The sequence below is a fragment of the Lepisosteus oculatus genome, chromosome 7, assembly GCF_040954835.1.
Source record: "Lepisosteus oculatus isolate fLepOcu1 chromosome 7, fLepOcu1.hap2, whole genome shotgun sequence".
Classification (NCBI taxonomy): Eukaryota; Metazoa; Chordata; class Actinopteri; order Semionotiformes; family Lepisosteidae; genus Lepisosteus; species Lepisosteus oculatus.
The window spans coordinates 54,919,628-54,934,294 of record NC_090702.1 but is presented as its reverse complement, the minus strand read 5'-3'; the positions used below and the strand labels follow the sequence as shown (position 1 = coordinate 54,934,294).

General features: G+C 44.3%; 1 protein-coding gene across 1 annotated transcript in view; it reads left to right on the top strand.

Annotated features, from left to right (window-relative positions):
* The window catches only part of pah (phenylalanine hydroxylase), a 29,503-nt gene that overhangs the window by 1,698 nt on the left and 13,138 nt on the right, over positions 1-14,667 (top strand). Inside the window, exons 2-3 of the mRNA XM_069192813.1 lie at positions 744-851; positions 10,853-11,036. Of these exons, the coding sequence (XP_069048914.1) occupies positions 744-851; positions 10,853-11,036 (292 nt within the window). The remainder of the gene's footprint in view (positions 1-743; positions 852-10,852; positions 11,037-14,667) is intronic.

Here is a 14,667-nt window from a genome sequence, read left to right as displayed (position 1 = left end):
GAGTCTATAACATGTACCTAGTTTTTTTTCTGAAAGCACCCACCTCTCTTTCTGTTCATATACTGTACAGTATAATTAATCCATTCTGTTGGCCCAGCATGCATCTAAAACCTGATCTTATTACGTGGGCTAGGACTGTGAAGAGAAAATAATTTAAAAAAAAAACTGGATCAGCCCTTTAAGATGAAAGATTAAGCAGCGCTCACAGCCCAACATTGTCTGCACCATACAGCTCACTGTCTGTAAAATAATAATGAATAATTGCTTACACCTTCTATAGTGCTTTTCTGGACACTCCACTCAAAGTGCTTTACAGGTGATGGGGATCCCCTCCACCACCACCAGTGTGCAGCCCCACCTGGATGATGCACCAGTACACTCCCCACACACCAGCTCTCAGTGGGGAGGAGAACATAGTGATGAAGCCAGTTCAGAGAGGGGGATTATTAGGAGGCCATGATTGGTAAGGGCCAATGGCAGGACGCCGGGGTTACACCCCTACTCTTTTCGAGAAACGCCCTGGTATTTTTAATGCCCACAGAGAGTCGGGACCTCGGTTTTACGTCTCATCCGAAGGACGGTGTCTGTTTACAGTGTAGTGTGCCCGTCGCTATACTGGGGCTTAGGACCCACACAGACCGCAGGGTGAAACATTTTTTGGTTGATAAAATTAACCACATTTCTTGGCAGGTCTTTTGTGCAGTCTTAACCGATTCCATCGTCTCTTTCTCATTATGTTTCAGGGGTCCATGTACCTGGAGGAGATGACCAACAAGTCCGAAGTTTTCTCCTGTATCTTCTCTCTGAAGGAAGAGGTGGGAGCTCTGGCCAAAGCTCTCCGGTTGTTTGAGGTCAGTCTTTTCTGCGCCGATACCCCCACCTGTCTGTGGAAATTCCTGTCCTGTGTCCGAATGTGACAATTGGAATGAGGAAATCGGGACAACCAGCGTGACTGTCTTACTGTATGTAACACTTGCCCAGAGGCTCCCTTTCCCAGTTAAAGACAAAAACTCTTTTAACCTTTCAGTGCGTGGTGTACATTTTGAGTTTAGAGATTCATTAGGCTGCACATTTTCAACTCTCACCAGAGTAGCTGTATCTTATCAGTATCTTCAGCAATGTGAGATAAGACCACTTTATTGGCCACATACAATTTCTTGCATGAGGAATTCGTCTTTTCGCATACCCCAGCCTGCTCTCCCTGAGACACAGACAGGGAGAGAAGCTTGGGGTCAGAGCGCAGGGTCAGCCATTTGTACGGTGCCCCTAGAGCAGTTGGGGTTAAGGGCCTTGCTCAGGGGCCCAACAGTAGGATTCCTCTGCCGGCCGCGGGATATGAACCGGCCACAGGCGCAGGTCCTGAGCCACAGAGCCCCTGTACCGCCCCGATGTGGGCCTGGTCATGAATAAGCACCTACTGTATGTCTAATATATGTACTAATCTGCCTGCCTGCAAATCAGAAGTAGCAGACAGGCCCTGCTGCGGTCTGTGTGTGGCGCATTGCTGCCCGTCAGTGTCTCTGGAAGGCTCTGCCTGGGGTGCCGCGGGAGGCGGGCAGCAGCGTTGGGGTGCCGCGTGCCAGGCAGCCAGCCTTTGACGTCCACGCGGGACGGTTTGTTTGCCTTCCCGGCCTGATCAAACAGCACTCCGAGGGCGATGGTCTGACCCTCACCTTGATCAGGCCTGCTCGTGTTTGTGAACAGTGGCCTTCTCTCGTTGGGTAAACTGTCCTTTCGGGGAAGGTCCTGTTCACACACCGCCGCGTATCTGCAGGAGCGTCTTAACAGGACCTGCATGGCCTGCTGCGCGTGCTTTTATTTATATTACTGAGCCAGCAATCTAGCAGCTTTTTTCGCTAGGGTGGGGGTCTCACATTCACAAAAGCAATTATCCATGGCACAAGGTTACTTGAGTTTAGTCATTTGTGGAGGAGCAGAGAGTATGTCATGAGACTCTCTTCCCATGTTTGTACCTGCGGTGCATGTTCTGTGTGCTCCTGCAGTTACTGTACATAAGAAAAGGCCGCAGGAAGAACTACCATCTGGCCCCGTTGGTAGTTAGTAGCTTCTGAAGCAAGAAGGAGGCAGGGAGGAAGGAGGCTTCAACAACATAGCTGGGAAGTTTGTTCCACACTCCCACAACCCTTTGGGTAAAGAAGTGCTGCCTGTTCTTGGTTTAAAATGCACTTCCATGTAGTTTCCACTTGTGTCCTCTGTGTTGGGTTTCACTGTTCATTTTGAATCTGTCTACCGAGTTGACCTTGTTGGTGCCTTTGAGGTTTTGAATACTTGAATTGGGTCCCCTCGGGGTCTTTTATGCAAATCTCCTGTGTGGGGGAAAAATTCAACGCAACACAATGCAGTCATGTGTCGATGCTGTGCAATGTGATTGTCACATATAGCTGCCAGGAAGCGCCTGACCCTCATGTGGACTGTAAAAGAGTTCGCAGGAACAGTATTGTCATTGTTGGAAATGGGATGGGTGCAGTGGCCAGTTTGCTATTGCATGCTATCGCTGTATGTTTATAAAACTGAAGTGGTAGAGGCAGAAAGCCCAGATTGAGGAAGTGACGTCACAAACTTGAATGTTCCCTGTCTTTTGTGGACACTTTTAAGAAATGGCTGGATAAAATTATAGACTCAATCAACTGCTAAACAACCAGAAGTGGTCAGATGGGCCGAACGCCCACTTCTTGTTCTTGGCAATGATTGAGAAGAGATTTTACTAGCGGCCAAGCACATGGTGCAGGTGCAGTAATATATCCATTAGTGCAGTGCTCTCAATGGATGTTTTATATCTGCTGCCCATTTCTCCCATTTTTATCCTTTATCCTTCTCTTCAGCAAAGCTTTATGGGCAGATAATCCTTCCCTAAACTCTCCCTCTGGAGTCAGGAGTCCCCAGCACTGGGCCTCAAGAGCTGCTGTCCAGCAGGCTTCATAGGTCTCCTTAAATCTCCAGCTTCTTAAGAACAAGAAAAGACTTCAACTGGTCTAATTAAACACGACTGGACGGCCCTGCTACAGACACACTGACCCCCCCGGGACCAGGACTGGACAGCCCTGCTACAGACACACTGACCCCCCGGGACCAGGACTGGATGGCCCTGCTACAGACACACTGACCCTCCAGGACTAGACAGCCCTGGTTTACACACCTCTGGTTTATTAACTCTCAGCATTGTTCCTGAAAGCTTGGACACATTTCAGAGCAGTGACCCTCGCTCCTGGTGCTCAAGACCAGGGCCTTCAGATTTTTAAGTCTGACTTTATTAACTCTCTTATTGGATAATGGATTCCTGGTCTTTAGTCATTGAGGAGTTTCTGAATTCCCCATAAAACCTTTAGACGCCAGGAGTGCGAGTCCCTGGATGAATGGCCTAAAACAACATCTTGAACAGCTTTTCATTATTTGTAATGAGGACGCTTAGAGGATGCTTTTAAATTTCATAATTATTAAGATCGCAAATCATCCACCACTGAAAAGAAATGTAAAGTTTTTCTAGTTTTAAGAAACGAAAGCTCTGATAGTAACATTATATTCTTGAAAGTATAGAATTCCTAAGTGTAATAATAAATTGTTTTTTCACTTAAGTTGGGTAGATTGTATTAATCGTATTGCCTAGGATTGTAGCTAGAGTGGTTTATTGACAAACTGAGAATTTCACTGACATCAATCTTTTATTTCATCACATTTTTAGAATAAACAGCAGGTTTTAAATACCCAGACTTCCCAGTCGTTCCAGTAAGCAGCAACATTGCTTTAATTTCCTTACACACTGGCGTTTCAGCAATGTGACTGCCCATGGTTTTAAAGGCACTTAAAGAGTGCAGTTAACTGTCTCGGCAAACCTTTAAACCTGCTCTCCACAGATCAAGTACAAGTAGTAGGTAACTGTTGCACTCTGACCTTACATCTCAAAGAAGAGAAGCTCTTGTGGACCTATAGAATCTCATTCCTGGAGCTCCACCCCTGCTCCACCTCCACCTCTCTGTGACCTTTAGTTCATCACACTCCCTCCTTTCTCACAAGCAACCAGCTGTGGAGCTGAAGGATCCTCCCACCCAGAAAGGGGCAACCTGATTTTTTTTTTAACCAGAATTTCACACATCCTTCATGACCATAAAACACATGCAGAAAACCCCCAAACTGTGCCTTTTCAGAGCTCAGAATTCATCATCCAGGTGGGGCTGCACATTAGTGGTGGTGGAGGGGAGTCCCCATTACCTGTAAAGCGCTTTGAGTGGAGTGTCCAGAAGAGCGCTATATAAGTGTAAGCAATTATTATTATTATTATTATTATTATTATTATTATTATCAGTTCACCCGTGGAACTGACAATGCATTTAACCCAAGAGCCCTGACAACTCTAAACCCAAATTAATTTCTGTTTCTTTTCTGCATAACCACCTGTTGTTCTAATAGAATGTAAAAAAAAAAGTTATTACTTTTCACTGGAATAATCATAGATGATGCAAATGCAGCACAACTGAAGCCAAACCACTGCTGACGTTTCCTCCTGTGTTCTGTCTCAGGATTAGTCTTAGAGGCAGCGTCTCTTTCCTGGCTCTAGTGCTGTACCTCTGTGGGAGCTCTAGTGACACTCCTGGGAGGAAGCGGCCTTCATTGCTGAACCTCACACAGACAAAAGCCTTTCCAGCCCACTTGCTCCTCAGTTTCTCAGAAGGTATAGTGATCCTATCCTATAGTGAGGGCACACATAGTGTTCATTCATTTTTTTTTTTGTACATCCTGTGACTCTTAGCTCCTGATGTGAGAATGCACTTTACCTCAAAAGAATGCCACAAGCCTGTCTGTCTACCTAGGTGTGCCATCTTCACTCTCCTGGCCCATCATCTCTTTCTGTCTTACAAAGTACTTACGTCTTCCATTACAATGCTTCTGAAAAGGCCAGGTTCATCCACCAATCTGGGTGTAAGATCGGTATTTACAAGATTTATTGTATTTAGAAAAGGAGGCTTTTGAAAAGACAACATGGGGGGGGGGGGGAGGATTGAACTGCAGAAGAATATTCGTGTCAAACCAGCTTAGGATCAGACTTTTTCAGTAAAAAAATTTCTGCCTGGAGCGATTATCATTAAGAGTATCCCTAGTGGACCCCTCGACAGACTTTGAAAGACTGTGAAGTCTTTCCACATGTTTTTATTGCCATGCTGTACTTAATTAGCACGGCAAACTGTGTTTCAAGCAGAAAGAAATGTCAATGAAGTAAAATTTACCAAGCCCCTGGCACCGCTCAGTTTGTTAAAACGGCACATGAAAGTTCAAGCAAAAACAACAGCAGGACTCATTCAGAATATGCAGCATATATAAAGGGTTTCATATTTAAATGAAGTAAAATTGCAGATGGGGGGGGGGAGAGAGATTAATTGATCTACTCCTTAAATTTTCAGATTTCTTATTTTTTACAAAGAACAAGCAATGCTAAGGAAAATGAATCAGTTTTCAGCAGGTGTGAAATTTTGATCATGCTGCTTGGAGCGTAATTGTCTTGTTTTGAAAAATCTCCTGAACATAAGAATAATTACAAACGAGAGGAACTATTCTGCCCATCTGTTCCACTGGGTATATTACTTAATTGATCCCAGGATCTCATTCAGCTGCTTTTTGAAAGAAACCCGGGTTTTGGCTTCAACAACATGACTGGTTAATTTGTTACATGCCCCACAACCCTTGGGGTAAAGAATGCCCTCCTATTTTTGCTTTTAAATGTAATTTAATTTTTAATTGTAAAAAGTAGTAGTTCTGCCTGTGTTCTTGGGTTCATTCTTCACTGTTCATTTGAAAGAATGTCTCTAATTTGACTTTATCATTGACTTCCAGAGTTTTGAACACTTGTATCAGGTCCCTTCATAGTCTTCTCTGTTCAAGACTAAAAGGGTTCAGCTCCTTCAGCCTGTCCTTGTAGGACATTTCCTTCAGCTCCAGACTGTATCTCTCCTCAGGACTGATTCCAGAGTGGCAGTATCTTCCCTATAATTTGGTGACCAAAACTGTACACAATATTCTAACTAGTAGCCCATTATCCAGTTTTAAAATTATATTCCTTCATTTAAATACTACACTTTTAACTATGTATCATTTGTTTAGCTTTACAATTGCTTCCCCACTGGGTGATTTTAAAGGAGGCCGAACGAAGAAGGAAAACGCTAAGTGTCACATCCTCATTTTGAAAGCTAGACAACAGTGTAAAGATCTAAGGTACAAGAACAGGAACATCAATATCGCCAAATGATCCACATTCCATTTTCTTCTGCGGTGTCCATCACATTCATGTCTAATGAACACCATCCACGGATGAGCTTCGTGGCGACGTAAACAGGAAAGACTTGAATCTGCTAGTTGACTCTCAAGCCAGATGAGATGAAGTGGCTGGATGAAGCACAAAACGGAGCTTTGGAGTGAATTAGAATAGAAATTCAAGAAGAAGGTTCGATCATAATCTCGCACATTTCCTCTTGCCTATGTATATAAGCACACAGGACTTCCCCCGCCCGCCTCCCCATCTACACTCCTGCAGCTGCTCCCCAGCTCATTCCTCACAGTAGTGGGCCTTGTCCTCGCTGCTGGGCTGCCACTCCCTCAGCTACTATAGGCGAGTCTGGCTACATGCGTTCTGCATGCTTCTTCCCTCTGTCTCGCTCATTAGGATGTAACAGTGTTGCTGGCAGTATGAGTGGAGGGCAACGGTGAAGCTCATGTTGAATAAGAATGTCATTCCTCCTGTGGGGAACAGGACTGGATCTGGTCTGTTTTAGGGTTGTTCTGTATCCGCTGGTCTTGGCTGTCCAGCTTAGGACTGAGGAAGAGACTGATTCCAGAGTTTATCAGGACATTTTAGCTATAAACTGGTGCCTTTTAAGAAACGTATGCCTGATGCAGTAAATCCAAGGAGTAAAAGGTTAAAAGAAGATAAAACACAGACCACGTTACCCGGAGGAGCAGGAAAAGATGTGCTTAGCAGACTGAGCTGCAGTCAGTTCCTCCTGGCTTAAAGTCTTCCTTTCAAGTTCAGCGTGAAACCCAGCCAGATGGGTTTTTACACTTTTCATCTGTAGGACACATGAGTTCGAACCTCCGCCTCTTGCAGGGTGATTGATAGAGAGGTTACAGCAGTGAGGGAAATGGGTTGCCTATCAGTTTTTCCAAATGAGGGGAGGACAGCCAGAAGAAAATGGGCGATTCTCCTAAATGAAAGTTGCACATGTATAATAATATTGTAACGCCTACGGCCGACAAGCACTGTGTGTAAGAGCCGGCGTACCAGAGCGGGTGACGTCACCGCCCTTCCCTGTGATAGCAGGACCACAGCTACTGGGCTGTAGAGAGATCTCTCTTTAGCTCACGGGGCTAGGTCGCTGCAGAGAGACGCGGAAGTCCCGGGTTCGAGCCTCCAGTCGGGATGGGGCCGACCAGATGCGGCAAGGGCGCCCGCCTGAGCCCCCGTTGCGTTACAATATTAACGTAAAAGCTAGAGGAAACGCCATCATGAAAACTGCCACTAAATCCTATCTGACGTTTGTATTCTGCTGGTTTCCCAGATTTCTTTATAGGACAGGTTTCAGCTCAAGAATAGCCTCTAGGATGCCGTAAGCTTTAACAATATTTGTATTAAATGTTTAAAATGCCCTGAAGATCCCAACGTAGTCTGGGTTATTCAAACCGAAGTCCCCTGTTGTGTAAATCGCACCAAGCTCATGTGGTATCAATAACAAGGGGTTTAGAAGTGAGCTGGCAGATGGAGGAAAACGCGTTCCAGATGGGTTCTAGACAACATAAAAACAAAACTCCTCCGTTACACGTTTTAAACACTAGCCAATGGCGGTGCTGGATTCGTCCACTCCCTCCTGCTCCAGCTGCCCCGCTGTTCCCAAACAGCAAACAACAGATCGTTCAAGTCAAGGAAACCTCACGCAGGATGATCGAAGCCCTCATCTAGTGCAGTATACTGCAGAGTAATGCATTATGTTAAAACAATTGTCACTTGCTTTTATTGCTTATAACACCACCTGCTGTTGACAACTTTACCTTTCAAGATTTCATGTATGCTCCCTCTCTTCCTTTGGCTAGCTGCCCCTGTGTTCAATACCACATGCATGTCGGAGGATCATATGCCTTTACTGATTCCCTCAAATGGAGGATTTGCAAAGATAAGATAAGAGCATTATTAATGCTTCATGCTGGTTCTGTTGCATCAGTGCTTTGATAACCTGGTCCAAACTATCAAATTCTCTCATATAGTGCTGTCTCTAATTTATTGAGAGGTTGTATTCTCTCACATAGGGAAGGTTCTTTTCTTGCTACACAGTCTATTAAGTCTGCAAAATAAAGATTATCTTAGCTTACAGACATCTAACACAAAACTTAATTGTCATAGGTAGGAATATTTTCCCAATTCATTGAGTTTTTCTAAATCTCCTGTTGGATCTTTTAATTATCACACTGTGGTGTTATGGTGTATTTTAGCACAGGAGTTCTATGACAAGCAATCTTGTCATAAATCATCTATATACTCCATCTGTCATCTGTCATAAATCACATCAAAAAACATATTTTTGTAAATGTTACTGAGGAAAAGTGTCACAAAATAAGGCAAGTGTTCTTGAGGTGTTCATCCTGTGATGTCATTAATCCTTTCATATGTGTATGTGTTAATGACATGGTTCTGTACAGAGGTGTAAAGGTATTTAACTGTTACTTCGGTAAAAATACAATTACTTTGAAAAATATATAACTGAGTAAAAATAAAGGTTTCCTTCTGAGAATTTACTAGAGTAAAAGTACAAAAGTATCATCTTTTAACAGTATTCATGTATTGAAGAGTAAAAAGTAGCCTTTTTGACATTCTAGAGGAAATCTGCTCTGTCAACAGCAATGTATAGCTTAAGAACAGTTGTTTCTTGCACATAGCTGTAGAGTAGTTACACCACAAGTCATTGCTAGTTATTCTGAACATGCTCAGAAACTACAGTACAGTAATTTACCACAGAGATTATTAAAATGTTCCTGTAATAATGTCCTGATGCAGAACTTTTCTACAGGAAATTGTCAATTTCATGTAAAGCTTTAATCAGATGTAGAAACCCTATAGCAATTTCTGTGAACGAAATCATGACTATAGGCATGTCTCAGGAATACCACAGCGTATTTTCAGAAGGGTTAGTAAGTAGCTTGCTATTAAACGATCAGCCTCTAAGTTTAACTGTAAATAGTTTACACATTCAAATATTTTGACGATAGGTTTCCCAGAACTGTAGTTTACGTGGTAAGTAATTAAGTCTGCGATGTACTTTGGATTCTCGGCTTTTATTTTATACCTAAAGGAAACATAAACTAAAGCGTGCTTTAGTTTATGGTTCATTTAATCATAGATAAATCAACTAAAACTGTTTTCTATTAAACTCGAGGTAAAATTGTATTCCCACATATATTAAAAATACCACTGAAATCCTACATGTACGGTGTATATATATATATTAAAAAATGCCTTTGAAATCCTATTTTTACAATAGATTCTGGAGAAGCCTACGGCGAGTTAAAGCGTGTGTTCGGAGGCTGAGAACCTCGGGTTTTCTGATACTATGCTGTCCTCTGGTGGCTGTATGAAAAAACAACACTTTATGCTTTGTAGTTTTTATACGATGCGCCGTGTGTGGATGGGAAAGTTGAAAGGTTTCTGAAGTGTGTAAGTATATCATAGATACGGGGTGTCACGGATTCTTCTCCAGTAACGAAGGGTTTTTGTATCCCTCAGAATCATCAGTACACCCGCAGACCTGACCAAGAGAGTTAAGCCGCAGACCTCTAGTTTTTATGTCACTAACAGCCGCGATCAGTTATCTCCGTCATCACGCATAACAAACGTAAAATAAGAAGCATCCATGAGGGACACAAATGAACATCCCAGTGCACTGTAAAAAAAAAAACCCAGTCGCCAAAACTGAAGTCCCTGTAGAGAACAAGTCCACAGCTCTCGGCAGTGAGCTTCCAGGGCTCCCCAAAACACAAGCCCGAGCCTTGTTCTGTGCTCTGACAAGTTTCTTTCATCCTTTTTCTTCATGCAGCTAATCTGCTAAACCACTTCAAAATAGCCTTTCAGTTTTCCTGCACAACTGTTGCACAAAAACAAGAACAAAAACTGCTCTGAATCTAAAAGTGAATTCTCTCTCCGAGACGGTTAAAAAAACATAACCTCATTTCGGATACGACAAATGCCGCCACCCCAACCTCTCTTGTCCCGGGTTTGTCGGTGGCGGTAGCGATGTACTGTACCTGTGCTGCTCACCGTCCGTGTCCAAACCTTGAGGCTCACTCTTCCCCCATAAACCACGGCCACCTCACGCGTAACTCCTACCCCCTGCTTCCCTCTGTGCCACCTACTGTGTTCTTTTTTTATTTGTATTAATTTTTTTCTTTATTTGTATTTTCAGAATTTAAAGAGTACATATTTAAATTTACTCATTTAAATAGGTTGTGTTATATTTACTGTACATAAATTCTGTCCTTTACCAGTCATGGCCTGCTAATAATCCCCATCTCTGAGCTGTCTTCCTTACTCTGCTCTCCTCCCCACTGAGAGCTGGTGTGTGGGGAGTGTACTGGTGCATCATCCAGGTGGGGCTGCACACTGGTAGTGGTGGAGGGGATCCCCATGACCTGTAAAGAGCTTTGAGTGGAGTGTCCAGAAAAGAGCTGTGTAAGTGTGAGGAATGATGTTAATTGTAACAGAGCTCAGTGCGCAAGAGCCCGAGACAGACGAGACGTGGCCCCCCTGCAGCCCCGGTCTTGCGCGGTGTGTGCTCAGGACCCCAACCCTCGCCTGTCCTTGCAGGAGAAGGGCATCAACCTGACGCACATCGAGTCCCGGCCCTCGCGCCTGAACAAGAACCAGTACGAGTTCTTCGTCAGCGTGGACATGGCCAGCTCCGAGACCCTGGACCACATCGTCAGCGGGCTGCGGGCGCAGATCAGCGGCCACGTGCACGAGCTCTCTCGGAACAAGGCCAAGGACACAGGTGGGGCTTCTTGAGCAGGCTCTCGTGCTCTCTCGGTCGCAACGGTGCCGTTACCTGTTGAATGCTCCTGGAGGGGCAGAGTGTCCAGCTTCACACCTGGAGTGCCTGTGTATTTACCCAAATGCTTCCATCAGTAGGAAGTTGCTAACTCCTGGCAGGAACTGGCCCTACCTACACTGGGAACACAGGGAGAGCCCACGCCCTGGGCAGCAGGCCTGTCCACCACAGGGGACACACTCAAGCACAGGGGGACACCTTACAGACACTAATTAGCCCAGCCACCCAGTCTCGGGAAGGTGGGAGGAAACTGGAGCTCCTAGTGCAAACCCATGTGAACAAGGGAGAGCACGCAGACTTCACACGGAAGGTGCTCCCATCCAGATTCACACCTGGGATCCAAGATCTATGAGGCAAAAGAGCTCATTGCCGCGCCAAAAACTGGCAAAAGCGGCTTTTCCAAAAGTGCTGCATCACAAGTCGCCCGTGTGAAGGATTACCTTTTAAAACGACGAAGATCTTTTTTGTGGGGGGGGAGGGGGGCGGTACATTAACGAGCAGCAGCTTGCAGTGATCTAGTCTGTGTTCCTAATCGCCTGATTTGATCTGCATGCGTCACAGGAGCAGATGACCTTTTTTCTCTTTGCGATTTGGAGCTGACGGTCCCTTTAGAGATACCCATCCACCTTGCAATCGCTAACTGTGTCTCGGCTTGAGGTTACAAACCCTGCAACGGCACGCGGTGGGGGTGGAGGGGGCAGACACCCTCCCCTCACACTATTCCTTGGGTTTGATGCCTCGCAGGCAGCACAGCCCCATACCGGAGATTCAGTGCCAATTGGAGGAGAGGAGAGTCCCTCTCTGACAGCACTGCGTACCCTTGGTTGGGGAACCCCAGTCCCAGCCGGCTCCCGTCGTGACCCCGTGATTAAAGAAGTCAGCCTTTGCTCGCTCAAACTTGTGTCTTTGCCCATTGAGCCACTCGGGAAAGTGTACTACTTCAATCAATAATCATCCCCCAGATTGTCATTAAATTTAAAGACAAGTGAAACTTGCAGCTGTAATGAACTACTGGCCTGGGCTCTGTGCTTCCACACACACAGTTCCTGACATGAAAGACTGCAGATTTGGAGTCCTTGAACAGCAGATGATTCTGGTAACATGTAGCCTTAATATCCTGGTGCAAAAAGGACTGTGTGTGAAAGAAGGAAATTCAACAAGTAACTGTTAAGCCACTCTGAACGTGCCGATGTTCAGCAGTGCAGTCCGTGAAGATATGGGCACTGCTGGGTTCAGTTCCAGTAGCTGCAAGGAACACGAAAGTTGATATGAAAATCCGCGTTCATAAAACATTTGTGAAGTGCAGAACACCTGAGGCACGCTGTTTTACAATCTAATTTAAACATTCAGTGTTCCTTCAGAACCTGGAGGATTGTGATCCCACACAGGAGGCTTTTGAAAATCTTAAAATAAAATAATTTAAATAAACCTAATAAAAGTGAACATTCGGTAAAACGTCCGTGAACTTTGGATGGCAGTCATGCAAATGGTCAAACAAGAAACACTTTGAGTTTCGATCAGGCCCTGAGCAGCGCGGGCCCCAGTCAGCTCCGAGATTTATCATTCTGTCCCTTTGTTCACTAATTATTAGTTATTTCCCTGAATTGCATTAGTTTAGTTTCTGAAGACAAACTGGCTCCGTCTGAGCACACAAGCAGGCTTTTGAGCACAGATCTGATGCATGGTCTTCAGCTCTGAAAGAACGAGTTTTTTTTTCAGGAAGTATTAATAGATGTCCAGTTCATTTGCTGGTTTTTGTTGTATCACAAACAGTAGATGGTATTCTTCCAGCAGAGGAGTCTGTATCCTTACTGGATATTTACTGCCTGCTGGAGACCGTCTGTGGGGCTGGAGGATGCAGTGGCTTTGTTCGCTGTGCCCTGGGGGAGTCCACACTTGTAAAATATGTTTAGAGAGGGAGGCACCAGTGTCCTTAATGGCCGTAAATTTAACCAATCGGCCATCTGACCCCCCCGGTCTGCTGGTCACAACCCAGGAGCCCTGCACAAACTCTGCAATATTTCAAATGCAGCTCCGCTCACAGAAGCGCTTAATTAGCATTCCCATGAGGCGCCTGACATCTGCATATATTTGGACTCCACTTGGGTGTCCATTGAGGACTGAGGGATGCTACTCCTGATGTGGCGGAGAGCTAGTATTTATGGCGCTCAGGGCTGAAGCCCCCTATTCTTTGTGACCTCCCTGAATTGTGAGGGGCAGCCTTCATGCCCTCAGTGCAAGAATGCGTCAGCAAGGCGTTGTTACAAAAGAAGGGACAGCTCTTGTGAAACTGTGAGTTCAGATAACCCGCTTGTTCTTGTTACTCATTAATCCTTATCTGCAGAGGGAAGTGTCCTGGCATGGATTTTGAAATTCCAGGATATTTCTGTGCCATTTAAAATGTGTTCATCAGCATTCTAAAGCTGTGATATTACAGTTCCCCACCTCCATGCCTCTGTGCAATTCAGATTCTTTATTTTTGTCAGGTTTTCTAGAAATACGCCGTAAAAAAAACAAACGTTTTTTCACCAGTGGGGAAGTCCGTTCTTATCTAATTTCAGATTGCCCTAAATTCGTCTTCTCCTGCTTTTCATGGCCATTACAACAAAAGCAGAATAGAAATTAACTTAAATGTGTTATTTATTGAAACAAAGAAAGAGATGAAGACGGTTTGGTGAAATTTAGGCTGTTAAGAGTGGACATCTTAGCAAAAATGCTAACTGCAAGCACTTAACCATTAAAGATGGTGCTTAGTTTAATTAGTAATAAATTCATTATAATTGTAAACTTTTGGTCAATGTGAGCATACTGTATATACAGCTCCAAATAAATGTGAATGGGTGTGTGCTTGCAATTTCAGAAACACAGTAGTTTAATAAAACAAATATATTTATTTTGTTTTGAAAAATGTAGCTTTCAATGCCAAACACTTTTTCTCTGCTCTTCATCTTGTGGGCTTTCAGGAAGATCTCAGCGTGGTTTTATAAACACTTGTCAAAAACTGACCTCTGCTGGCGATGTATGCAATAACCTCTAATTTCCTGGCAAGCTTGTTTTTTGACGAATCTGTGCTATTCATGACAATTGAAGTGCAGTCAGTACCATACAGATTACATTTACCAGTGAAAAAGAAAAAATCTGATGAAGCCACATGATACCAAGTAAGTTGGTTGATGGACTTCTTTCTAATGGAAATTGCTAATTCAAGAGGATGTCATACAGTACATGTGTCTTGGGAACAGTGATCAATTTTCTAGAAACCTGCTTCTCAGGCTGCATGAGGGTTTGCAGGTGCCTTCAAAGAGCACAAACTTGAAGATCAGTGATGGTGCCAGTTGCTTCCAAACGTGAGCAGACACTCTTATGTAATGTTGGAAATTTTTACAGCACACAAAATTAAAATGCATCTTTTAGAGCGCATTGCATGACTCTTGGTGACATGATTCAGAGGCGGTGATTGCTGTAATCATTTGACTGCTGCAGCATTTAAATGATAAAATGAACTATAAGACAGCGCAAAAGTTAACATACTGTAAGAGTGTGGAGTTTCCATCTAGCCCAGAGTCAGGGATTC